General features: G+C 44.8%; 1 protein-coding gene across 3 annotated transcripts in view; it reads right to left on the reverse strand.

Moving 5' to 3' along the window:
• The window catches only part of SLC25A26 (solute carrier family 25 member 26), a 96,779-nt gene extending 90,740 nt beyond the window's left edge, over positions 1-6,039 (reverse strand). For all 3 annotated transcript variants that reach the window (XR_004359007.1, XM_032698794.1, XM_032698793.1), the window contains exons 1-3: positions 5,883-6,039; positions 2,421-2,577; positions 913-1,022 (exon numbers count right to left, since the gene is read on the reverse strand). Coding sequence is in view for 2 of the 3 variants with exons in the window: in XM_032698794.1 (XP_032554685.1) it covers positions 913-1,022; positions 2,421-2,577; positions 5,883-5,915 (300 nt within the window). In the remaining variant the exon portion in view is untranslated. The remainder of the gene's footprint in view (positions 1-912; positions 1,023-2,420; positions 2,578-5,882) is intronic.
• Positions 6,040-25,643: the final 19,604 nt, after the last annotated feature.

Consider the following 25,643-nt stretch of genomic DNA (forward strand, 5'->3'; position numbering starts at 1 on the left):
ATAAAACCTAAAAAATCTAAGGAGTTGTCAATGTAAGCTGGGAAACAGCCTACACAGGGCAGATTGGAAAGTCAGGAGGGCAAGAAGTATTTTGTTACTTAAATGCAATAGGTTAATGCTATTTCATTTCTAACTTACAAAACAAACAGAAAATCACCCCCCCATTAATTTCTGCCAAGTCCATGCTGTTAACAAGGCAAGGGCAACCTAGAGAGGCTTCTCTTGTGACCTTCCTTAATGATATCTAAAGTGTTTACTGAATTTGGTCCTGGTTATTTTGGGTATTGTATAAACCTGGGCAAAGCAAGCCATTATTAGCAGCTCCAGAACCTGCTATAAACAAAGTAATGGATTTAATGGATAAGAAACACAGCAACTTTTCAAAACAGTGGGAGGAAAGAGTTTTCTAAAAGCCTGTATATAGAAATTATTTCCATTATTCACATGCATCTATAACCTGAAATAACCCAACCAACACATTATAGTAAAGGCTGCAGCTATCAGAGAGACCATGTGAAAAGTTGTCTCTAAAATATACAGATGATCATCCCAAGGGAAGAAGCTTCATTAGATTATCCACTACATTTTCCACTGACACAGGCTTCATTGGGAAAGCTTACATGTTGTTTGGTACATGAAATCACACAGCTCTATCCTGTAAAGGTTTATTTATGTTTTTGAACAATCCACACTTTCACTCTCTATTGACTTAGCAAGATCAGCCAATAGATCTGCAAAGAATTGTTATTAAGTCATTTACTCACTTTGAAACAATCCTTACAAGTGCCAATTTGTAAGAACTGTTACAAGTATGGTCAACACTCAAAAAGATACAATGCCAAAGCCGAGTTTTCATAATTGAATGGTTTCCTCTCCTCTCATTGACACACAGTATATGAACTTCCTTCTTACCACTTCCCCCAGGGAGGCAGCCACCATGTGTGTTGCTGGAGACAGGTAAGATGAAGAGCCATGGGGCAGCATGGATTTCACATTCTCATACGTGATAAAAAAGGCAGCAGCTGAAATTCAAGAATACAAGAATTCAAGGATGTTTTTACACCAAAACAGTACAACAGTATCAACAAAATCTGGGGGATAATTCCTGCACAAGTTTATGCTCCTGGGTATCCCAGCAAATATCTCATTAATATCAAAGGTGACAGAGACAAGATGTGTTAATTAGTCATGAATGTCCAGCACATTTTGAAAAAAACGGTACCTTCCATATTCACAGATAGAGAGATCTTTGGGTGCAACTGAATGGATGGTCTTTTTTTGGGCGTGAACAAAAACCAATTGATTAATTGAAAAGAAAAACAAAACAACCCAAAATTCATCAAGGTGCCTGATACAATTCTGCTCTCCTTCATGTGCAAAACTATTTCAGTAGCAGTTCATTAATAACTTCTTCCCTGCTATCATCAGTTTAATATTTTGCAATTTAGTGCTATTTTTTTCCCCCAAGCTTGTAAAAGTTTTGTGCAGTGAACAAAAACCATACTAAACTAACCTGAGCACAGCAACATGAGCTGTGTTTATTCACTGCAACAGTCAACTACAAAGACACTTACACCTTAAGGGTTATTCCTTCTCCTAAAGATAATTTCAGTTCTCACTTATACGTTGGAAAGATAAAACCACAGTTCAGATTTTGGAGATGTAAAGCCTGGAAAAAATGACATGTCTTGCGGGGGAACAGATTTTAATTGTACAGAAGGGCCATGTGAATTGCCTTCTGCTAATCAAAAGATGCTTATCACCTCAAAAAGAGATAACAGAGCAGCCAAGATAAAGAACTGATTTTTTTTATATCACCTTATGAAGGACATCAAACATCTGAAGGTGTCAGTGGATTTGTCAGCAAAGTTCTCCTGACATTTATGTCTGACAGCAGAGTTTGCTGTTTTTTCATCCCTCCCTACAAAGACAAAATGGACAAAGGCATCAGGAATTTCAGATGCCTTTTCTCTGCAGGAACTACAAGTGTTTACTTTTTAAAAAAGATCAGTTTCAAAAGTATTCCAAAAGTATATTGTTGCTCAAGCACTTTGGACTTTGATTCATTTCCAGTGCTGTGGCAGAGTGGGTCATGACTAAAGTGTCCAGGGCAAGGAAGACTCAAGCCCTCTTTGGCACCTAGAAATGCTTCAGGGTGCCCCTATAAGTAAGGCTTATATCCAGGTACCCTTCCAAGGAATTAGGGTTGCTTTTCAGAGTGAACATGCAGCAGCCTTCACTCCAGGCTTGCTCAGAGTTTGCTCAATACTGTACAATTCTAGAATCTGCTCTTCACAGCTGGACATGGACTCACAGAATCCAAACAGGCACCTGCAGGAGAGGAAGCCACGGACATGAATGTCCTATACAACGTAAATTCCCACTGAAATAAGACAAAGCATAACCCAAAGACAATTTACCATTTGGAAAGGATCCTATTGCAGTGGAAGGAACACCAGCATAGATGCCACGAAAACCACCAGCCTTCCTAAATCCTTGAGGACTCTGCAGTCTTGTTTTTACAGTATCCAGGGGGAAAAGGATCAAGTCAACACAGACACCAGCAACTCCACCAGCCTTCAAGACAAAACCATGGAATAAAGCACATTAATACCTTCAGGGGTGAAGCTGTGCTGCTTGTGTGAGAAACTGAGACAGGACTAACCCAAAGCACTACTGACTGTAGCCTTCCTGAGGTCAGTTTATAAACTGATGGTCTTACACAGACCTCAGTGGCTTCTATAGCTATAACAGGGAAGCTTGAACAGAAGAAAGTAATAGATATTACAACTTTTAAACCATTTTTAAGGTATTTTCAAAACAATCTCAATGTTTTGCATAGTGCAAGCAAAGCAATGCAACACTTCCCCACTATACAGAAAAGCAAGTCAGTGAATGTCACTTATCAACACAGTACTGAGGGACCAACACCTCCAGGAGTTGTGTCATAAGATCAGAGAAAGACTGAAGCAATTCTGCTCCCCCTGTAAGCATCTCTAGAAAGCATATTCACATTTTTCCAGCAAACTTCTTCATTTAAAGTGTTCCTCCCACCCTATTTCCTTTGTTGAACAAAGCCTAAAGTAAAGCTGCTTTGTTTTCTTTTGCTGATAAAAGCCTATTAAAAAAGTCATGGAATCACAGAATGGTTTGGGTTGGGAAGAACCTTAAAGATCCAAACCCCTTGTCCCACTAGACCAGGCTTCTCTAAGCCCCATGCAACCTGGCCTGGAACACTTCCAGGGATTGAGACATCCACAGCTTCTCTGGGTAACCTGTGCCAGGGCCTCACCACCCTCACAGGGAAGAATTTTTCCCTAATATCTAATCCAAACCTACTCTCTGTCAGTTTGAAGCCGTTTCCCCTTGTCCTGTCACTACATGCCCTTGTAAAAAGTCACTCTCCATGTTTCTTGTAGGCTCCCTTCAGGTACTGGAAATCATATTCAATAAAGATATTTTCAAAGTCATAAGGAAAAGGGGAAGGTTTTTAACCAAAGCAGTTCATAAAACAAAACCCTAAAAAAATTGGTTCAGCTAGAGCTCAATCTTCTTCCATTGTCTGTGTTTCTAGATGACTGTGTTTTTTTTAAGTTACCCCATGGCATGGCTGATTGTAGAAAATAATTACTTGGCAAAAACAGGGAGACGAGACTGAAATAAACAGAAAATCTGATTAAAAAAAATAAATCAATAGTTAGCATTAATCCATTATGAGACATTATTTGGATGCAGTGCTAGAACACAAAAGACAGTTTGAAGTCTACTTCATATAGAATAGCACAGGAGAAACAGCTGCACAGATTTTTAACTCTGCCTGAAAACAAATCACATGTGTGTTACTCTGATAATTTTTTTTCAGGGCAACCGAGGATTCAGAGAGGTGCTCACTATCTACTACTAAAGGTTTAATCAATAAGTTAATTACTCTTTTAATCTAGTTGGCTATTTTGCATGCATTGATTTTTCTTCACTCCTTCTCATCAAAATCCTTATCTGCTCAAAATAACATTGATCAGATTTAATCAGATTTAATCTAGCCATCTGTTACAGCATGAATCAAAAGTTACTAATTGCTTCTTTAAGTTCTCAAAGTTCTGTATCTTAAATGTCATTTAAATTCATGAAGCAGCCAACAGAGCACCTGCCAGCAGGCGACAGTATCTCTGTGCTTACTCATCTGCAGAGAACAGGGATGATTTTGGGATAATAAGACACCTAAAACACACCTTCTCCCTCATCTGTCAGTAACAGCAGTGTTATCAGAAGTCAAAGAGGTGAAGAGCCTTTACCAGGAGTTGGACATCCAGGTTAAACTTATTTAAGAGGAGACTGAGGGCTCATTGTGATCTGCAGCTTCCTCACAAGGGGAAGAGAAGGGGCAGGCACTGACCTCTGTTCTGTGAACAGGACCCAAGGAATGGTCTGAAGCTGTGTCAGGGAGGTTTAGTTTAGATATTAGGAAAAGGTTCTTCCCTCAGAGGGTGGTTGGGCACTGGAACAGGCTCCCCAGGGCAGTGGTCACAGCACCAACCCTGACAGAGCTCCAGGAGTGTTTGGAAAACACTCTCAGGCACATGGTGGGATTCTTGGGGCTGTTCTGTACAGGGGCAGAAGCTGGACTTCAGTGATACTCATGAGTCCCTTCCAACTCAGGATATTCTATGACTTTATAAACTCCATCACAACAGTTAAACAAAACCAGGACTCAATTCCAAGGCACTGAACTGTGACCAAACAACCTTCCCCTGGAGTGTTTGGGGCAGGGAGCTGAACTCTCCCGCAACTGTCCCCACACCAGCCCAGGGCACCACATCCCTGACTCCCACACAGAGCCCAGAGCTAGCCCTGGAAGTTTCCAAGGATGTCCCCAGCCATGGCAACTGGGGGTCTCACCCCCTTGCTTAAAAGCAGCTTTTAGGGTGGGAAATGCATCACTAAGTCAGGGTCTCCCTGTGTCCCCAGGGTGACTACTGAAGCCGTGGGGGGATGAACCACAGCCATCCCTCAGCTCAGCACATCACCTTGGCAACAGGCAGGGCTGCTGCAAAATGTGGAACATTTTGTAAAACTTTCCTTAAGAAAGGGTGCCCTTTGATGTTTGATCTTTGTCTACTTTCAAACCTAATCAAGAAGAAATGAGATTCAATCCGTGTAACAGAGAGCAGCCACCAAGCTCTAAATGATGTCCAGGTGTTGGAAAGAGACATTACTTGTTGGTGGAATTGCCTTGTTAAGGTTTAGGGCTCAACACCTTTCAATGTTCTCAGACAAAGAGGGAGGTTACCAAAGCTTGGGAAGAAGGTTGTTCCACTGATAGTGGACACAGAATTTACGGGCCAGAGGGACAGTTGGCAGAGCCCATAGATAAGAAGGAAAGAAAGGAGAGAAGGAGAAAAGAAGGAAAGGAGGAAAGGAAAAAAGAAAGGAGGAAAGAAAAGAGGGGGGAAAAAGGAGGAAAAAAAGAGGAAAGAAAGGAGGAAAAAAAAGAGAAAAGAAAGGAGGAAAAAAGGAGGACTCAGCAACTATGCTGAATAAGCTCCAACTGGGTGAAAGATAATTTACAACAACCGACCCAAGAAACTCACCGACCCAAAAGAAGAGAAAGACTGAGCATATCGACTAATTACCATAAGAACCAGGGAATAATTAACCAATAGAAGACAGAATGCTAATAACAAAACTACACAACTTGTAGCCAACGAACACCAATGGGTTTGTTTGCTAAAACGCATAAATAGTGAAAAGCTTTGGTAGTCGCGGTGCTGGCTTTGTGGATTTCCCGTCGCAGAACTGTAAATAAACCAAATAACTCCACTCTGTGTGTGGATCGATCTCTTACACACCCAGCGAAAGAACCTATTTTGGGCGCTCTCACTCACCGCCAAGGCCGCCCAGGACTCCCGTGGCTCCATGTGGGGGTGACGGTCGGTGGTGGCGGCCCAGCCCGGCTCTCTTGGCCCCGGCACGGGATCAGCGGGAGCGGCCCCGGCGCTGCCGCCGCGCCCCGTGCGCGCCCATGGGCGCAGCCATGTTACCGCTCCCGGCCCGCGGTCACGTGAGCGCGGCTCTCACCGCGCCTGCGCGCGGGCTCTGCGCATGCGCGCCGCGGGCAGCGACGCCGCTACCCTTGGCCGTGCCCTTGACCGTGCCCTCAATTAGCGCCGGGCGTTAATTAGTTATCGCTGGTGGCGGTGTGCTCTGCGCTAGCAGCCCAGCCGCTCCAGAAACGGGGGGAAGTGGTTCTTCCCGCTGCCTCTGAGGCGCTGGTGGGTGCGCCAGAGGTGCCCGCGGCCCCTGCGTGGGGTCTGTTTGGAAAGCAAACCTGTTGTACCCCCTGGGGAGAAGAAAGATACTCTAAGGTAAAAACATTCCCGAAATCGCTTGGAGTTTTTCCTCGGCTGATGTCTTCACGCCGAATTTTCTCGTCTTTTGTACGTAGCTGATGATGTCAGATAACTTTGATAAAAGTCGCTTAATAAAGAAAAGAACTTTTGTGTTTCAAGCATTGCACAAGATTACATCAACTAAATAAAGATCACATCAACCAAAAAAATATGCATTAGGTGGGCAGAGAATGTATTAGATAGACGGGTTCACGTAAATTCTACTGTATAAAAGATGTAATTTTTTCATTTGATTTGTGGAAACCTCCACCTTGCACCACATGCTGAGTAAACATCTCCTTTCTAAACCAGAGTCTCTGTTCAGGGAGCTCCTAAAATCGGCCACAATGTCTGCAGCACAGAGCACCCGTGCCATGGTGCTGCCAGCACCATCCAGAACACACTTTCCATGGGATGCACCCCCTGAACAGGGATCAGAGCCATGCACAGGGAAATGGATAAACCCTCCCGTCCAGGGTCATCTCTCCTGCCTCTTCCCAGGAGGTGTGCTGGCTCTCCTGGAAGGGAAAATGCCATTTTTCACTCTCGTTCCAAGCGCTTTTACGTTTTGTATTTGTGCCTCGCTGAGGCCTCTCCCCCTCTCCACGAAGGGCATTCGAATAATCAGCAGTTCCAAAACTTGCAAGGAGGATTTTGGCACGGAGCCCTCAAGTAATCCGCACCCAGCAGGAAACCACACTTGAAATTATGGGAAATGTGATTGCAGAGGAGGGAGAAAGGGCGAATGTTGGAAAGCACTGTGGCTCAGGCAGAACCAGAAGGGCTTCAATTCCAAGATTTCCTTGGCTGCAAGCACATCACTTGGGATGACTTTTGGACACAGCAGACAGGAATGTGATGATGCCTCACACTCCTGGCTTCAGGCAGCTCAGCTCATCCTCATCAGGCTGCTCAGGGTGTTTGCAGGTGGGAAGCGCCGCGCTGGCCTGGGCTGTAACATCTGCCCACAGCAACACTGTGCTTGGCGTGAAAGTGCAATTGCCAACTCCAGCAAATTTATTACAGCTCCTCTACAACCCTGTGATTTTTTTTCCTGAGCTGCCTCAGTCCCCAGAGACAGGTGGTGTCAGAGCAGCCTTCATTTCATGTAGTCTTCATTTTCATTTTGAGTGAAAAGCTCAGAGCTCTGCAGGCAAAAATAGAAAGAACCTGAATGTCATGTTTCTCAACGTCCTTTGATTTTTGAGGCAACTCCTCGGTTTTCTGGTCCTAACTTATAATTTTTATGATAATTTGGTGAATTATCAATATTTTGTTTTAGTTTAGGCTTTGTAGTATTTATTGAGAAACACTTCTTGTTTTTATATCAGGGATGATCCAACAAATGGTCTCCTTTGACATTACTACCACACCTGTCCCCAGTGTGACTGTCTGACCACCTTTCCTCCAAAGCCTGAGAAGTGTGTGAAGCCTAAGGCAGGCAAGTTTGCTGTCCTAGGATTTAGTTTGTAAAAATTCCCATGGCAGGGGGGTTGGAATAGATGATCTTTAAGGTCCCTTCCAACCCAAACCATTCAATGATACTATGAAAACTTTGATTCTGGTTCCTGGAAGAAGCAGGAGCCACAGTTATGTGTTCCAGCTGTAATATATACAGCTGGACTGTAAGCAGTAACATCCACCAGAACACCTGGCTGTCTGAAAGAACCCTGCTATTTCCATAGAAATAAAAAGGATCTGAAATCTGCCATTTGCAGCTGGTGTTCTGGTAAGGGGTTAAATAAATGCAAAAGCTGAAAGTTCCTCAGTTTCCAAGTCCATGTCTGTCATTAAATTAGGTGCTTTAGAGCGATATCAGACATCTGCAGTAAATGAAGCGTGGTTTTAGAGTTACTGCTATTCCCATACAACCTACTGATGGCAGCACTTAAAACGAGACCCACATGTGCCCAGGAGGTCTCTTGATGTAAAGGTTCTTGGGGTCATAGCAAGCATTTTTCGCATTGTACAGTGCAAAGCTTTCAGATACACTCTGTGGCACTGACTTTTATTTATCACCTTCTGTCAGGAGAACTGCTGCTGCATCAGGGAGGTCACAACCCCCTGTTCTTCCAAGCCACTGTCCTGTCTTAAATGAACAAGTTCTGCTTAATGCCACAGGCCAAACATTAATCTTTGTGCCAAGGCCTTGAATGGACTCTCCCCAGGCTTGCAGAGTAAGTTGAGTGAAGAAAGAGATCCTCTTTCTTGTGTTCTTTCTCCCTTTTGAGAAAATGCTCTCCAGCATCTCCACTGCAAAGAAGAAGATGGGCTGAGCAGAAGAACCAGGCACAGGTACAGGTGGTGTCTGACTTCACCTGAATGACAGATGTTTGTGGTCCCATATCTTTATTTGATCCTGTTCTCCTCTCGTTCATGGTCCTGTGCCTTCTCCCAAGTCTGCTTCCAGCTGTGGCTGAAGCTCAGGGGCTGGAGGGTGAGCTGAGGCGGCTGAGGAACAGCCACGTGGTGCTTGTCACAGGCACTGCGAGTGCAATACCCTGAAGTGGAGAAGAGAATAAACACTTGTGTTCATTCTGCTGCAAGTGCTGACTCTGCCAGCACCGGGGCAGCTTACTGGCCAACATGTTTTTGCTCAGCCCCTCCTTTCATCTTCTTTTTTGCTCCCTGCTCCTTTTTCTCTGCCCTCCCCTGCCCGTGGCTGCAGGTTGTTCAGAATGCTTTTAAAAATGACCATTATGCCTACACCACCTCACCTGCCTCCCTCAGCCTTTGCAGCACATAAAAGCCTTGGCAAGAGATGAAAAGCCTTTTAATTACAGTGGGATAAAGAACATATTGCATTTATGGATGCACTGAGTGGGATATGAGCTTCCGACAACATAGCAATCCTCTAGCCTATACTCTGCAAAAAAAGAGACATTGTAGGGAGGGAATATCAGCCACTGATGGCTCTTCTTTGTCAGGGCTACTTAAGCACCATTTTTAATTGATTTCACATTATAAATCCTAATGATACAACGCTGCACAAAAATGCCTGTATGCGTGTACCTCTGTATATGTAGTCATGTCTATATGCTTGTTTGCCTGCATTTCCTCCCCCAGTTTCTAGCTGCTGTAGGATGTCTGACACCAGCAGCAGAAGATATATTGATCTGGTCATAACATATTAAGGCTGCTGAAGAGCAGATGTTAAAAACAGACTTCTTGGCATATATCGGCCCCCGGCGGCATCAGTCGCACACATGTTCCAGTTTATTTATTGAAGCAATTGCTCTCCTCGTTCTGCTCATTATCTTCCTCCTGGGCAATCCAGCCACATCGGAGCCAACCCCTTCCAGTCAGTCAGCCCTTCTTGGGTTGTCATTTTTGCTGTAGCTCGGACAACGCCCAGCAACTTTTCCTTCCGGAGAAACTGGACCCGTCCCACTGTTCGTAAAAGCAGCTGGAAATCTATCAGCTGCAAAAAATTTATCCTGGCATAAATACAGTGAAAATAAAGATTCAGGGATCCCTTTGATTTGATAATAAGCAGGTGCACCGTGGGGCCAGGGAAGCCAGCTGAAAGGGGAACTTGAATAGTACGACTACATACGGCACCCAAGAGGCTGCAATGCACCACAGGAGCACATCATGGCCCACTAAGAACAAAACCCAATCCTTTGACCATCAAAATGCTGTTTGTCCCATTTTATTACAAACAAACACAGAACTGTGAAATCAGCGCAGAGCAAAGGGCTTTTCCTCTGCAGGACAGCAATGTGTCTCCACACACCAGAGAGGTGTGACACTGGTCCTTCTCCAGGAGACAGCATTGTCACCAGCCTCCTTAAACATCTGACATGCCCACACTAAGGTGAGGGCTCCTGCCAGATTCTTGTGAAAGTACAGACTTATATTCTGCAGCTTATTTCTGCCAGGGATAGGGCAGCAATGCTCCTGACCACAGTTTCAGTGTAGTAAATCTGAGAGGCCCCTGATTCCAGGGGCCTTTTGCACAGGGAAGCAGAGCCCTGTTCCCAGGATTTACCCCCAGGACTGATACTTGCCTCCAGCTGCCACCCCACTGCCTGGTGCCCCTCCGTGTGCCCAGCAGCCATTCTGCAAACCTCTGTCTATGTGCTTTCGGAGCTGCCTCCTTCAGAAAAATGAAAATGAACTAAATATTTTCCTAATATCTAGCCAGCAGTGGACAGCTGGACTTGGATGGGCAGGAGTTTTTCCAGCCTCTCCCCCATTTTGTCAGACTCCCTTTTCCTGCCTTAACCCTCCTGCAAACTACAGGCAAAGCTGGTTTAATGTGGATTTTAGATTATTTTTTGCCACTTATACACCATTAGCTCCCCCTCACGCTTACAGTAGTGTTCCCTGTTCTTAAGAAGTCTGGCAGGGTTTAGAAATTTTGCTCAAATACTAATTGCAGTAAATTTTTATGGAAACAGATGGGGGAACCAGACAGCCATAAATTTAATAACTCCTTTGAGTACTTAGCAGCAGAAACACTAGTCCCCAAATTCATTAAGAAAAAAGGTGATTAATGATGATATAGATTTTGCATAATGATAGAAAGCTGTAAACTGTACAACTTTTGGATGCTCCTCATTTATTCTGCCTTATTGGCTGCCTGGACAATTGAAGATGAACGGTCTGGGAAAGACAGAAAACATACATTTTAACTACTGAGTAAAGTAAGTGAAATAACCATCCAGTGGCGACGTAGTGACCTTTCCATGTGAACACGTCTTCCAGAGGCTCTCTGCAGTAAGTCTTACAGCACAGCTGAGTTAATCTAATATTTCCATTTTAGCACATAAGAGAAATGAAGGAAAATCTCAATTATGCCTGTAGTTGTGGTTATAGTCCCTGACACAGGAATCACTCATGTCTGTTCTCAGCTCATTTTGTGGCTGATGCAATGACCTAGTTGACTCAGGAAGCAGAGTTAAGAAAAAGTTTGCAACAGAATGGCCCTAAGCTGCCCAGGCAATTATGCATTTCCAAATGTCCCAGAGGAGCATCCCTGACATTCCCACAGAGTGGCTGGAACCACAAAACCTGGTCCCTTCAGCCACCAATTTTCTTGAGTCATTCTGGTGATTTAGGTCCTTCTTCTTTTTAAAAAAGAGGATTAACAGACCCAGTCTCTTCCAAAGGCTGCAGCCAGTGTTAGCAAAACATGACATGGGTTGTCTCTCCTAGGAGGAGTGGATGCAACATTAGCCCTGGACTCACTTTCCCTGCACATCCCTTTTTGCCATGACTCCACACTGCCGCCTATATCCTGTAGGAAGTCCTACTTCATATTCCATTCTACAGGGCCAGGGACATCCCTGGAGTGGATGGAGGTGGCCACTCCATGGAGAGTCCCATCCCTAAATCCAAAACAGACAGGGGGTGTGTGCTGCCCTGCCCCTCAGGAGGAGGTCAACAGTGGGGGGGAAGGCTGCCTAACCACAGTCTTCCTCTTCTGTTTTCTACTAACTGCAAGTCAAACCCATAGCTAAACACCTGGAGGAAAATGAAACAGCAGCTCCAGAAAAGCATGGAATGGGACAACTCCATTCATCACATTGTCCACGCACCACAGGGCTCTGCTCAGCAAACCCAAACTACACGGATTTATTGGTACAAGTGAGTGGCTTTGACAGCTTGGTAGCTCTGCTAACTCTTTCTAGAAGACTCACCGTGTCTCCACAAGCTGAGGTCTCTCAGGGGACATAAGCAGCTCTTCCACCAGCTGAGAACTCCTGGGCCCCCTTCCATGTTTTCTTTGACACCGTGGAGCACAACCCTTCGGTGAGAGGCAGCCGAGAGGTCCTTCCCAGGACCAGCGGAAGGAGGCCGGTGACAAGAAGTTCTCATTCACCTTCCTTTGACTTTCCAGGGCCCTTTTCCTTTTCCTTCTGTTTTGCACTGAGAAACTTGCCAGCTCTTCTCCTCTCACTGAGAGTATCAGAGCTGGCTACTGATGTGAAGTTTCCCAGGGGTGGAGGTTTGTGATCATCCCTTCGTATCGTGCCATTGTGAGCCCCGTTGCCCTTCCCGGCCGATAACCCACCGGTCACGTTCTGCTCCAGAAAGGCCATTATCTAAGGGAAACAAAAAAGCATGGGAACAGGGGCTGTTTGTACGTGGGGAAGGAGCAGCACATGACATGTGAATTTGCCAGATGTTACCACCCTGAATCTTATTAAAATATGCTCTGTATTGAGCATGGCTGCTTTATCTGTATGTGGAAGGAGTTGGAAGATAAGGGGCATTTTTACTGACAGCACTATAATGGCCTGACCAGGCAGCCTGGGAGCAATTCCCTGACACAGTGTCACAATTCCTTGAAAATGTGCAGGCTGTTGATCTGGGTTTTGTGTAGTCCTGACCGCTGCTTCATTTGACAGTATCCTTCCTTTGCATCTATTCAGACTGAGACTGTTTTCCAGAAAATTGCACCAGCTCCCAATATGTAGGTTTGGTTTACAAAGGGACCTGACGTTTATGCAGCTCAGATGATGCCTCAAGGCCTGTTTTTATGCTCTTCTGACAGTGTCTTGTGTTTGTCTGGTTGGAAATATTCCAGGTGATTAAAAATTACACACCAACTTCCACTTAAAAATCTATTGTGTACATATTTATTTCACATATATTGGGTTTAAAGGAGGCTGTTTCAATTCTCCTTCCCCCTTTCCTCAGTCCCACCCATCTCACACCCAGAAGTGCTTTGGGGCAAACTGTGGGGATGGAGAGGGGGAGAAGGGCTTGAGCTCAGCCTGCCCACACTTTGAGCTGCCTTGGCTCATGCTGGGTCACATGCAGAGGACCCAAGAGCCATGTCAGCTCCTCCATGGCCACTCTTAGGACTGTACATTCTTTGTGCCCAGTACCCTAAAAATAGGGAGGATAAATGTTTGTCCACTCTCCACCATTTGTCATCCCAGGGCTGCTAGTAATGCTCTCTAAAAATAGATCATGCCTATCACCAGCCCAGGCCCTGGGTCAGGTCTACAGATCTCTTTTAATGCAGCCACAAGTTGAGCTCCTTCTTGACAAGGCAACTGCTCTGCAGAGCATCCACCCTTCTGGTGCAGGCAGGGCCCTTGCAGGTGACTGTGGGCAAGATGTGCTCCTGCTTGGAGATGCCAGACTTCCAGCATCCAAATCTCTTTTCTTCTTGGAGGGAAAACCTCCATCTGCTATGCCAAGACTTGAGCCCAAGCTCTTCTGAAGTCTGAGAGTGCCCTTAAGTGATGCCTGCTTGTTCCTTACTGCCTTTTATTCTTTACAGGAAACAATATGGGGAGGCTGTGACAGAAATAGAGATACTGTAATTATTATTTTTGTTATTACAGAGTATGCACAGGAGCTTATTATTTTTAAGTCAGGCCAACCCTGTATCCTGCAGTGCCTTAATTTGGAAGTTCACACTTGAAAGGAGAGAGAATTGCATCCATACCCATCATCTGCCCTTGTCACAGCCATGGGGCTGCACTGATGAGCTCTAATCACACGAGTGAGTCCAAACAGGGAGAGGTGGCATTTCTCTGTGCATGGACTAATCAACTCTGAGTTAAATGCAGTGCTTTAAAGTGATTTGTATCCATTCTCACCCCCACCTTCTCAGTCTAATTAACTCCTCTAATAGAATTAATCAGCACTCTAAATACAAGACTCGCTAACGACTAAAAAAACATACCACTATCTATTCCAAAATACAATTACACTGACAAACTCAATTACATGCCTCAGTCGCTTCTGAAATTACTCGCTGATATTGGACTGTGCACAGTTTAAGTTTCATTGTTGAAAGAAATCATAAACACTTTCTAAATCGTACAATGTTTACAGAAATACACAGAAGCACAGCTTTTATTACCCATGTGGCAAAATTAATTTGACACATTGAAAGCAAATGAATAGAGCTGGAGGACTCTATTCAGACAGTATTCTTCCCACTGATAGAATTTACACTGGGGAAACATCTAACACATTAACCTTATTAAACTCTGATGTAGGTAAATAGCATTTCAAAGGAAAGGAGAAGGGATCCAAATCAAAATCCTTACTAGATTTGAATGAGCAACATCAAATTCTGCATTTCTAACTGTTTATTTAGTTCACAACCCCCTTTCACCACAGTTTTTTTGCTCTGAAATCAGGAAAACTTTTGCAGCAGGGGCAGTCCACAATAAGCAATTATCATCTTGGGTTTAGTCTTTCAAGTCTGTGGTGAACTCTTCAGCTGAAAATAAACTCCCATCAGATTTGATTATGTTTAGCTTAATTTGCAAGTCAAAAGAGGAAGAAAAATGTCGCTTGTGTTTTTAATAACCCAAGTTTATCAAAGTTCATCTTGACCTGAAGGTACAGAGAGGCTTCCTGAACTTTTTCTTTGTCTGGTCATATGCAGAACCTGCTTCTCAGTTTCTTTTCAGACTGTGGTACCAGTCACATAGTAGTGTTTCTAACAGAAGAGATGGAGCTGCTCTTGCTTGCAGTTGGACACAAATGGATAAAGATTCAAGAGCTGAACTTTGAAATACCTGTATCTGACTGCGAGCAACAACCTCCCATTCTTAGCAAGATCTTATATCTATGCAGAACCAGTACAAACTGGTTTATACCTGTTGAGCCTAAAAATTACAGTGGCACTTACCTAGTAGGGATTTCTCAGCTCAGTAGAGTAGGTTACTGAAGGAACTAGGGATTGCTCAAAATTCCCTTGAAAAAAGGAGTCCAGCACTTGAGAAGTGCTCCAAGGAGGCTGTTTTCCAGAAGAGGGAACATCCTGCTGGGTCTCACTTTCTGCTGAACATGAGGGAGACATGGGACCTGTCAAGGAAGGAAGGCTCAGAACACTCAGTTTTCATCAAAACATTAGAGGTGTTGAGCAGATGCATTCAGAGATCTAATATCTGCTCCACAGGCTCTTTTCTTGTGGCACTGGGATATTGTGTTTTCACCTGCATGATTGAATGGACTGATCACACACACTGTGCTCTGCTGATGTCCATCCCTATGGCCTCTCCCATACACCCACTGCATCCCCTACTCTAAAACAGAGGAGAAACCAAAGCACAGGAAAGGATGATTCTTAAGTGCAAAATGATGATTGGACTGTGTTAGTGAGAAAACCTTTCTCCTTCTCCTTTCCTTAGAAGTTATGGATGCTTGTCATATGGGACAGTAACATTCTAGGGGCAGGACAACAGAACAGAAGGGATCTCCAGAGAAACCAATCCCACATCTTCTGGGCAATACCTGTTATATTTTGTCTCTTTGACATGCCCATTTATTTCACAGCACACCAGTCACCCAGATCCATACTCCCCTTCCTGCTGGACTTCCTCTATGTGCAGCCTGCCAATTCACACCCATCTGCTGTCTGCTGCTCCCTTTGTCTGCTTCAGGAGTTTAAAGTTAGAAAAGTATTAACACAGGTTTTATTCTAATCTACATTTTTACAACCCCACAGTCACTCCTGCTAGAAGTGCTATAACACAACCACACACTTTCAAGGCTGAAGATGCATGTTGGGGTAAAGACAAATCGATGGTATGAAACTGGGGCCTCAGGCAAAGGGCTTCTTTGCTGGAACTCAAGAGTAAGACTCACTTTGTGAACTAATAGAGTTTATACTTTCACCAGAGGAATATCATACATCAAACTGAAACCTTTCAGGAAGGCTGGAGGTGGGTAGCTATTCCACATCCAGGCACCTTCTTTATTAACTCTGCACATTTCTGTAGCCACCAGTGATGCATTGCATGACACTTGCAAAGCATTACAGACCTGATATGGTATTAGATTAAAATTACAAGTGAGAAGCTATTTTACTGCTATTTATTTTCATCAGCCAAGCATTCCTCTCCTAAATGCCATTCTAGTTTGGTCGATATTGACTTTTCAGGCTGCTGAGAAGTTTTGCAATTCTTTTTTGTTCATAGCTTATGTATAGAAATCAATACTAGTTTGCAATTTGTTGAAACTGAAATGACACATTAGGAGGAACATATGCCTGATTTCTCCTTGCACTCTATTCCCAGTCAGAATTGGTTTTATTTCTCAGGCAATCTATGATATCTAATAATTAAAAATGGTGATTTCCATATCTCACATACACATTTTATTAACCTCACACTGAAAGCAAGCAGGAACATGGCTGTGAGTCTTCCTTAACACCACTGGTGTCAGTGATTGAGATACCAAGGGACTAGGTTTCTCTTTTGAGCAGAATCTCTGCTCACACCATCAGAAATAGATATTTCACTGTTTTTTGGGCAGATCAGGAATGGCTAACTGCAAAATTATCAGACTCAAGATCTCCTTTTCTGGAAAACAGCTGGAAATTGGTTACAGCTTTCAAACCTAACCACAAACAATTTGTTTTTGAGTGTTGTTACCCCATCACAACAGATTCTCATCAAATCTTGTGGTGCAAGGAGCAAAACCCTCTGAAACAGCCACAGTTTACTGTCACTGCAATGTCAGACACTACTGAAATTTTTCTGGACTGAGACTACCATCTAGTGTCCTGAACACAGACTGCGGTTTCTTTGGGGAGAAAAATGCACAATGCACTTGTTTGTTCGCTTCTATAATTACATTATCATAAATAATTCATCTCCCGAGACACATGTACAAATAGAAGAGAGACTGAAGGCCACGCAATGCCATCTTGCTTTCCCACTTGAATTAGAATAAAAAAGTCAGCTAGGCTTACTATTTCAGGAAAAAAAGCCCTGAGATGGTTCAGTAATAGCTCTCACAGGAAGCCTAAGTGAAATGTTTGCTTTCCATGTTTTTCTCCCAGAGGTCCAGCAAAATTGCAAACACATTAATGCTCTTATTAGCACACCTGGGATATTCAACAAAACTGGCACAGATGAAGCATGGCATCTGAGTGCCTCACAGGGCACCTCTTACTGCCTTAGGAGCATCTTTAGCTCTCCCGTTGGAGAGGCTCATGACACAGCTCTGCAGGACCAGCCACACTTCAAGAGACTTCACGTTTCCTGGTAGGGGGTGGTAAGCATGTTTAGAACCTCTCTGGGATGCCAGAAGAGTTAGTTTTCCTCTAAAAAAAGTCTCCCAAATCAGGAGCCTTCCTGGAGCTCCAGCTTCACTGATGGTCTGCTCTGGCTGCTTCAGCAAGGGGCAGGTGACTTCAGCAATATCAGCCTAATTACTTGACAGTCCTTGTCCCACCCGGAAAAAAACAAGTTCAAAGAGACATCAAGTGATCTGCAAACCCTAAAAAACTGCCTGAGGGGGAACAGAGCTCTGTGTTCTGGCCAGGTTACTGCAGGGGAGACTGGAAAACACAAAGACTGAATGGTTAAAAAAAAAAAAAAAAGCCTTTCTCAGCTTTTGACTTTTATTACACTTTCAAAAACATTAAAAAAAAAAAGCCACTCTTGTGCCTAAATTTGCCTTAGAATCTTCTTATTCCCCCACTTACAGTTTCAATGTGCTGCAGCGGCATTTTTGACTAGAAAAATACTGCACTGGGGACTGTTGAGGCAGCTCTGCTCTACTGCAGACACTGAACGAGCTGTGACAGACTGCACCATGCCGGGTCATTATGCACATCTTCCACTGAAACACTGTAGTTCAGGGAAAGCCTTTAACCTGCTGATAGCAAAGAGCCATTACATTGCTTTTGATGCTGCAGCCATAATGGTATCTTATTTCTTCAAATTATTGACACAATTTCACAATGTTGTCTTGACATTCCCAGGCTGAAGGTATCAATGCTCTTGAACCCCTTTTAGAGCGCTTGCCTTTCATTTTCAGCATGCTTAAAGCTTAAAACCTGCTCTCCAGTGGACTGTGAAGAAATCTCAAATTTCTCCTTCAGCTCAGACATCCCAGCTGTAATCCTCAGCACACCTAATCACCCTTCTGAGACTGATAAAGCCATTTGAAAATTAAAACTGCTTAGTAATATGGGCCAAAGTGAATTTTGTTACCCCAGGATGAGAGCTGAACCGTTCCTGCTGTGGAGATGCAGCCAAGACCACAGTGCCAGAGAGCAGCAAACCCCTCCAGTCAACTAATGTTGAAGAGACTTTCCCAAGCAAAGAGGGGTAGAATCAATGGCCCATCTCACTTCTGGTCTGGCCAGAGATGTGATAACAGGGAAAAATGTCTCAGAACTGACATGGAGGCAAGTCCTTCTCTCTAACATTAAACTGACACTGGTGACATCTAAACCTGATGGCTCTTTTCTCTCTCAGTGCAAGCTGTGTGGCAGCAGGCAAGAAATCCCTTTTAAAGGAGAGTAGTTTTATTGATTAAAGAGAAAACCTTATTTGACAGATTTGCCACCAACATTTTCCATTGCCACAGATGTCCAGCAAACAGAGGAACCTGAGAGGCCATTCACAGACTGTTTCCACCACAGGGTGGTATGCACATCACAACGATGATATCAGCAAAATTTTTCATGTCCTTTCTCTCTCCTTCCACCTGTTAGTGCCTTTGTTACACCGATCCAAAAAAAAACCCCTCCTGTGGTTCCCAGAAGCTACATGTCTGCTTGGGTTAGGCATGCCAGGAGAACATTTCAGAGCTTAAAACCAACAGGAGATCTCAGGCTGATAATTTAAGAAAATTGATACAAAGGGGAAAGACAGAGCACTAATCCAGCTGTAGCAGCAGAACCCCTCTATGAAACAAAGAGGGCAAATGTGTATTCAATATACCAAGTGCAAACTACTTCCCTGGATGTAGGAATATGTACTACAGGGTTTTTTCAGTCTTGAACACCTTGCAGGAAGTCTGGGATGCCCAGTGTTCACATATCATAACTTCCAAGTCATTAAGACAACTATTTCTGCTCATCTTTGTGTTCAGGTGTCCATGAAAATTAGAAAACAAAGCTGCCTTATACGAGCAGCAAAGCACAAGCCAGAACTTAAATTGCAGGCTTGGTTGGTACCAGCCTGTTAGAGCATGGCCAGCCTCTCAGCTGAGGAAAACACTTAGAAAGGCTTAAGACCAACTTACTGTTCAAGAAGAAAAATCAATGCACCAGCTCCTTAATTCTGAAGGTTAATCACTGCAAGAAACAGAGTTTTACTATACCTTGATCTTCGAGAGCAAAACTAAAGTTCACCTCCTTTTTTCCAGCCTGTTCCATTGCTGTACTCCAAGAGCAACATACTGTGGCACTCACTCCTCAACTCAGAAAGCTTTTGGTCTGGAGCAGAAATTGCTGTAGCTCAGCTGAGTAAACCCTTCTTCAATCCCTGTGTTCAGCTTTATCTGTGATGGATCACTGATCCCTCCCTTCCTCAGCTGATCCCAGTCATTCAGGAACCAAAGTCAATCACTGACTTGTCTGGGAGTGACAATCCCTTGAAAAGGCAGATAGGAAAGGTTTGCAGGGGAAGGGTTGTATCTTTCTCCTCTCTTAGAGGAGAATAGGATAGGAGATAAGAAAGAGTTTTAGAAGTCAGCTGGTTATCAGGAAATGGGCTAAAGGTAGAAGAGCAAACCAATCCAGCTGAAAGGGGAGGGAAAGCTAGACAGGATTCTAAGAGAAAATAGGTTGAATGGACAGAGCAGGATGGTGGAGGGTTTTTTGCTTTATCATCAAATGTGTCTTATCTGAGAAATGCTACAGGACATTACCTGACTGGAATCACCATAAATGAGGGTGGGCTGGCTGCAGGGGCTCATATCACATGTAATCACTGCCAGGTTAGCAGCCTGCTCAGGTAGGTGGTGTAACATGATAGGTAGTATAACCATGGATGTGGTTCTCACACTCTGTCATGTGCTGTGGCCCATCCCTCCAGACTATGCCCCCCAAAACTGACCCTGCTGTCAGTCAAGGAGAAGTTACTGAAAGTTTTGCAGCAGGTAGTGCCCACTTCTTGGTCTTTCAACTCTCTGAGTACTCTGATAAAGACCTTCATTGGTATTATTCAGAGTTTTAATTGCTTTCCTATGCTGCAAATGCTTAAATAGGCACTGGATCAAGTGCTGTATCTGAGCTGGAGGGATTGCTTTAACTAGGAAAGACTTGGGATAGATAAGAAGAGCAATTATATGTTCCAGGAGTCAGAACCAGGTGTTTTGACATTATGTTTCTCCTGTCATTTTATTTAATAATCCATTGCCCCTCAGTTAATAGCTTTCTGCTTGATTAACCTGTATAAATCAAAACTTCACAGCTTTATCCCTGACATGCTCTGTACTCTGAGCTGAGGGTAATGAATCGTGCCATGGGTTGATGTACTCTGCCTTCCGCTTAGGAAAAGTCCTGTGTCAAGGAAACACCTTGGCTTTCAAATTGAGTTATCAGTACACTGTCAAAATTTACAGGAGGAAATGCTGAGGATCCTGATGACGTGCAGCCAGGGATTACATAGCTCTGAGCAGAATATGAAGCTGCAGGGGCTGGCTTAGCCTGTGCTGGCAGCTTTCTGGGTGTCTTGACTAATCCATGCAACTTCCTGCTCTGCATTTGCTGCCTTTCAGCCCTGAATCCTCAGCCCACGTTGCCCTCTTTGTGAACCACCATCCTGATTTCATTATGATGATTCCAAAGAAGTGGTCACAGCAGCCTCCAGGCTCCAGGGCTGCTGCAAACCTGGGTCAGGAGGCAACTGTGGCACCTTCTGAACGAGTGCTGTTGGAAATACTGAGATTGGTGATTAAATAGGAGCCCTTGTTTTTCCTCAGGGAGGACGACTGTAGTTTGGGTCCAACCTTGAACAACAAGGAGAGAAGCATTAAATCCACTCCTGGATTTGACTGTTACTTTTCCTACAAAGCTGAACTGCTCCTCCAAAGCCAAGCAGTACTTTCCTTGGCCACTAGATGCAGCTCATGCTGCACTGCAATTTGCTTTGACATAATTCTGGGTTTTTTTGCTGGGCCTTGATGTTAAAAATTATTTCCCTTGTGTTTTTGGGGCTGTGTGTGTTTTTAGGGGTGGGTTGAATCTTTATCTTAAAATCCTCCTGCTTTACTTCCAAGCCTCTCTCCCCCAGACTGCTGCATAATCCATTTTGAATGCCAAATCATCACTCCTCAGGTCTCTGTACAGAAATCTGTTCAGCTGTGATGCTTTGATGGCCCTCTCAGGCTAATGGGGAGAGAAGAAATCAGGTGAGTGAATAGGGAACACACTGATTTTCAGCCTCAAGCTGAGCACAAAATTTTACACTGAGCTTTCCACCTCCTGCCATTTCATTTTCCAAATAGTTTTCATGCTGCAGGTGTTGCACGTCAATGCTGCCTTTCAGTTGACAGACATCCAGGGTAAGGAGTCTCCATCTCCCACCTCCAGCAGGAGGGAAACATCAGCATAAGGTCTGGGAGCACACCATGGGGACAGGGAAGGACTAAGAGCTCTGTTCTGCTTTTAATGCCCACCCTACCTAACACAGCAGGATGAGAGTGAGTGCCCTCAGAGAAACAGAGAGTCTTCAGCCAGCAGCTGCAGCAGTTGGAGACTTGATTAAAAGCTACTGGAAGTTGTCTGAGAAGAGCTGGAGGAGACCAGAAATGAGGCTGCAAAAATCAGAATCACTGGAAGCTGGGGCTGGCTGTTGGAAAGGCAAAAGGGCTGAGGAAGTGAAGGAGCAAAGCTGCAAAAGTTCCTGCCCTTCCAACAGCTTCTCAGCTCAGGAGTTAGGTGTGATGCAGGGGTAGGGATGCTGGTGAAGGGCTGGCTGAGGCTGTGAAACACCAGCTTTGCACTGGCTGATTGTGGGAACACTGGGCTGTGGTGATAGATCCCCTCACCTGCACTAGCATTGCCTCTGAGCAGGTTTTCCAGTGTTACATAAAATGTTCCCTCTTATCCTCTGCTTAAATGTGCTTCCTCTTGAAGATGTTTTGATATGCATGCTCATTCCTTCCACTTCACCTACTGCTTAGTGCAGGGGTTCAGGTAGAGAAGAAACACCACCTGAGGAACCCTGTGCTCTCTCCCCTTGCACATTTGATCCCAGCTTGCTTTGCTGGCTCGGTTTTTAGCTGAATGGTACCTGCACAGAAGGAACCCATGACCTCCAGGTGACAGATGTGTGCCAGCCCTGACTGCCATTGAGGCTGGATCAGCTCTGGCTCTCCTGGGACACAGAATGTGCTACCCTGGCTGTCACCAAGGAATCAACTCCAGCTTAGTAAATACTATTTTCTTACACTACAAGGTAGATTGTGGTGATGATATTCTTGTAGCTGTGACATATAAGCAGCCAGGGTGCTAGAAATTACTGGCAGCAGCTGTGGGTACTTGCAGGTAACAGTTGGAGAGAAGACCTACAGGACCTGGTTATTCTATTTTTCTTTGACACTGTGAGATGTTCCTATTAGGCAATTACCTCCTGGGAGAAGCAGCAAGGTAGCTGTGCTATTATTTCTGGATTGGTTTTTGGTGGTTTTTTTAGAAAATCTAAAATAATTTCTTCATAATGCAGCAGATGAGATGGCTCAGACCTGCTGTGAAGGAAGCAGAAAGTAATGCTCACAGTTTGTAATATTTCCTTGAGCTTCTGCTTTTGCGCTGAAAAATGAGCTTCCTCCCATTAAAATGCTTTTAAATGACAAATCCACAGCTGTTCTCTCCAGCTTGCTTGAACACAGTAAACTCAAAGTGATCTATGTGATGGCTGTGTGCATGCCAGCATGTTCTTCCCTGGCTTGGTGATGGTGTGGGCAGCACCTTGGGGCCTCTCTGAGTCCAGTGTTGCCATGCATTGAGCTCTCTTTTCTATCGTAGGTGGGGCTGAACCAAGGGAAAAGCTTCCTGAGGCTGAGTTTTGGGAAGGGAAATGTGTCCTTCAGCATCAGTTACCCAGAGAGATTTCCCCATCCAGACCTGCAGGAAAGGACAGAGAGCAGCAAATGCTGCTGGCTTTGGGGGAGCTGGGCTTGAGGGCTGGGGACAGCAAATAACTGGAGAAGAGACTGCAGCCACATTGGTCATCCTGAGCACATTGGATCAAACCCCATCCCTCACGCCGGGGGAAGCAGAACCTGGCTTTTGGAAACCCGGTGGTGCTGGTTTGTGCGGCTGCCACCAACCCCTCCTGGCAGAGCTGAGTCCCAGTCCAGGACCCTGGTTGTCAGCACAGGGCCATCCTGCCTCTCCTCCCTAACAAGAGTTTGATTGGTTTCATTTCCCATCAAGGGAAAATACAGTGGAAAAATGGAAGCAGATGTTTTTAGACAATGTCTACAGCTCCTGGAGCTTCAAAGAGCTTTTTGATTGCATAGGCTTTAAAAAACATATAAAAGAGAGCCTTTCGCTGTATTTTCACTAGGGTAAACCCCTCTTTGAAATTTGTATGAGGAGAGATTGTCAGACTCAGCCAACATGGGAAAGCCTTAGTACTCACAAACCACATTTAAAATCCTTTTCACTGTTGTTTTTTTCATGTGCTGCCTTGGAGGCATGTTCAGCTCCTGCCTGCACTAGTCATTATGGGCAAAGCAAGATGATTTCAGCTGGCAGAGGGCTTGTTCCCCTCCAAGGGCCACTGCCTGGTGCCTACCAGGAGCTGCATCAGTCCCGGTTGGCCAAATCTGGCAGAGAAATTGCAGCTCTACCAGGTACAGCATCTCAATGCTTCTACCTGCTCTTCTTTGACCATCTCCTTCAGACCACAGGAAACAACAATGACCAGGGGAAGGCCACATTCCTCCACATTCCTCTAGATGGGAATGCAACTCTCATCCTAAATGTGATGGCTGGAGCAGTGGCTTTGGGGGAGGGTTGTTGTGACTCTCTAAGAGCTGGAGGAATGCTGTTACTGCAGGGAGGACATGGAGACATGTTTCTTCATGCTGAAGTCTAGGAAATCTTTTGGTGTTTTGTCTGAAAAATCCCCATTTCTGACCATTTTCAGAACTTTTCTCCTACCCACATGAGGATCTGAAACACCTTTGAGTGAATGCCACTGGGCTGCCTAATAAAAACCCTGTCACTGTGCAGAGATGTATGACCATCAGGGAATCCTGCCACCATTCCTCTGTTCCTTCTGCACGAATCCCACCTGCAGCTCCACACATCCTACATGTTGCAGGGTCCTTCCCAGAAGCTGCTTTTAAATGCTTGGGTTTCTGTTCCCACGCCTGATAGTGAAGGAAATATTTCTATTTTAATTGCCATAAGCTTCCACTTCTTGCAAAGAATTCTCTAGGAAATGGTAATTTTTTTGCACAGTTACCTCCTGAGTGAATTTAATTCTCTAATAACAGATATTCTATCAAAACTGAGCATCTTTATTTCTACCTAGAGGCTTTGGACTATGCTCTCTGCCTTTCCAGGAGGCTCCTGGGAAGGATGCTGCTGAAACAGGTAACGTGGGTGAGCTGTGAAGTGGTGGTAGCTGACAGCACTGTACCTCTATTGGCCATCTCCAAACTGGGAATAATGCTAACCTGCCTGTTTCCTTACCAAATTTGTGACCCTGTGATGACCTCTATGCCAACAGACGTTTCAGCAGAGAAAAGCACAAGTGATTCTTTACTGTCTCCTGGTTACCCTCCTTTCTCATCATTTCTCACTACACTTCATCTCCCAGCACGTGATGTGAGGAGAAGCCTTTCCTGGGGAGCAGATCCCATCCCTGGGCAGCCTCCATGCTGCTGGGTCTCACTGGGCAGCTGCTGGTCCAGAGAGCTGTGTGGGATGAGGAAGGCAAAGCTGCTGGGCTCTGTCTGTGCTCCTTTGGAAGCACACTCAGGGTAACCCATCCCCAGAGTGACATTTCTGCATTTGAGGAGCTGACTGCCTGTGTGCCTCTCTCCTCTGGCAAGGCTGGTAAGCACTGTGATGGTGTCTGAAAGCAGGGTTGTTGTTCAAGGTCTTTATCGATGACTTAATGAGTAAATGAGCTAATGAGTAAAGCACTGTAAGACCTGCTGAAAGCCCTCTGTCCTTACTAAGCCAGGCAGGGCATTGGGGTTGAAAAGTTCAGGTCAGATCCAGGATGGTCTTTCCCTCCATGACCACCCCAGCACTATGTGACACCAGCAACCCACATCCCAAAAGCTGCTTTTCCACCCACTCTGGCTCTCACAGATGCTTCTCCCTGGGGAAAGGGCTGTATTTGTCCCAGAGGTCCCAGATGGGGCTGGCACATGACAGGGATACATTTGACCATGAACCCTTCTCAGCATCACTATTTTTTGTGCTCTGTGTGTGCATCCCATGCAGAGGACATGGGAGCTGACTGTTCAGGCAGGCTGGATTTTATACCGAGGTGAGGTCTTGGGATTGCCTCATCCCATGGGAGCCTGTCGCATGGGTCCAGGGGAGCTTCACACACGTTGGCTTCA

The sequence above is a fragment of the Chiroxiphia lanceolata genome, chromosome 11 (genome assembly GCF_009829145.1).
Source record: "Chiroxiphia lanceolata isolate bChiLan1 chromosome 11, bChiLan1.pri, whole genome shotgun sequence".
Lineage (NCBI taxonomy): Eukaryota > Metazoa > Chordata > Aves > Passeriformes > Pipridae > Chiroxiphia > Chiroxiphia lanceolata.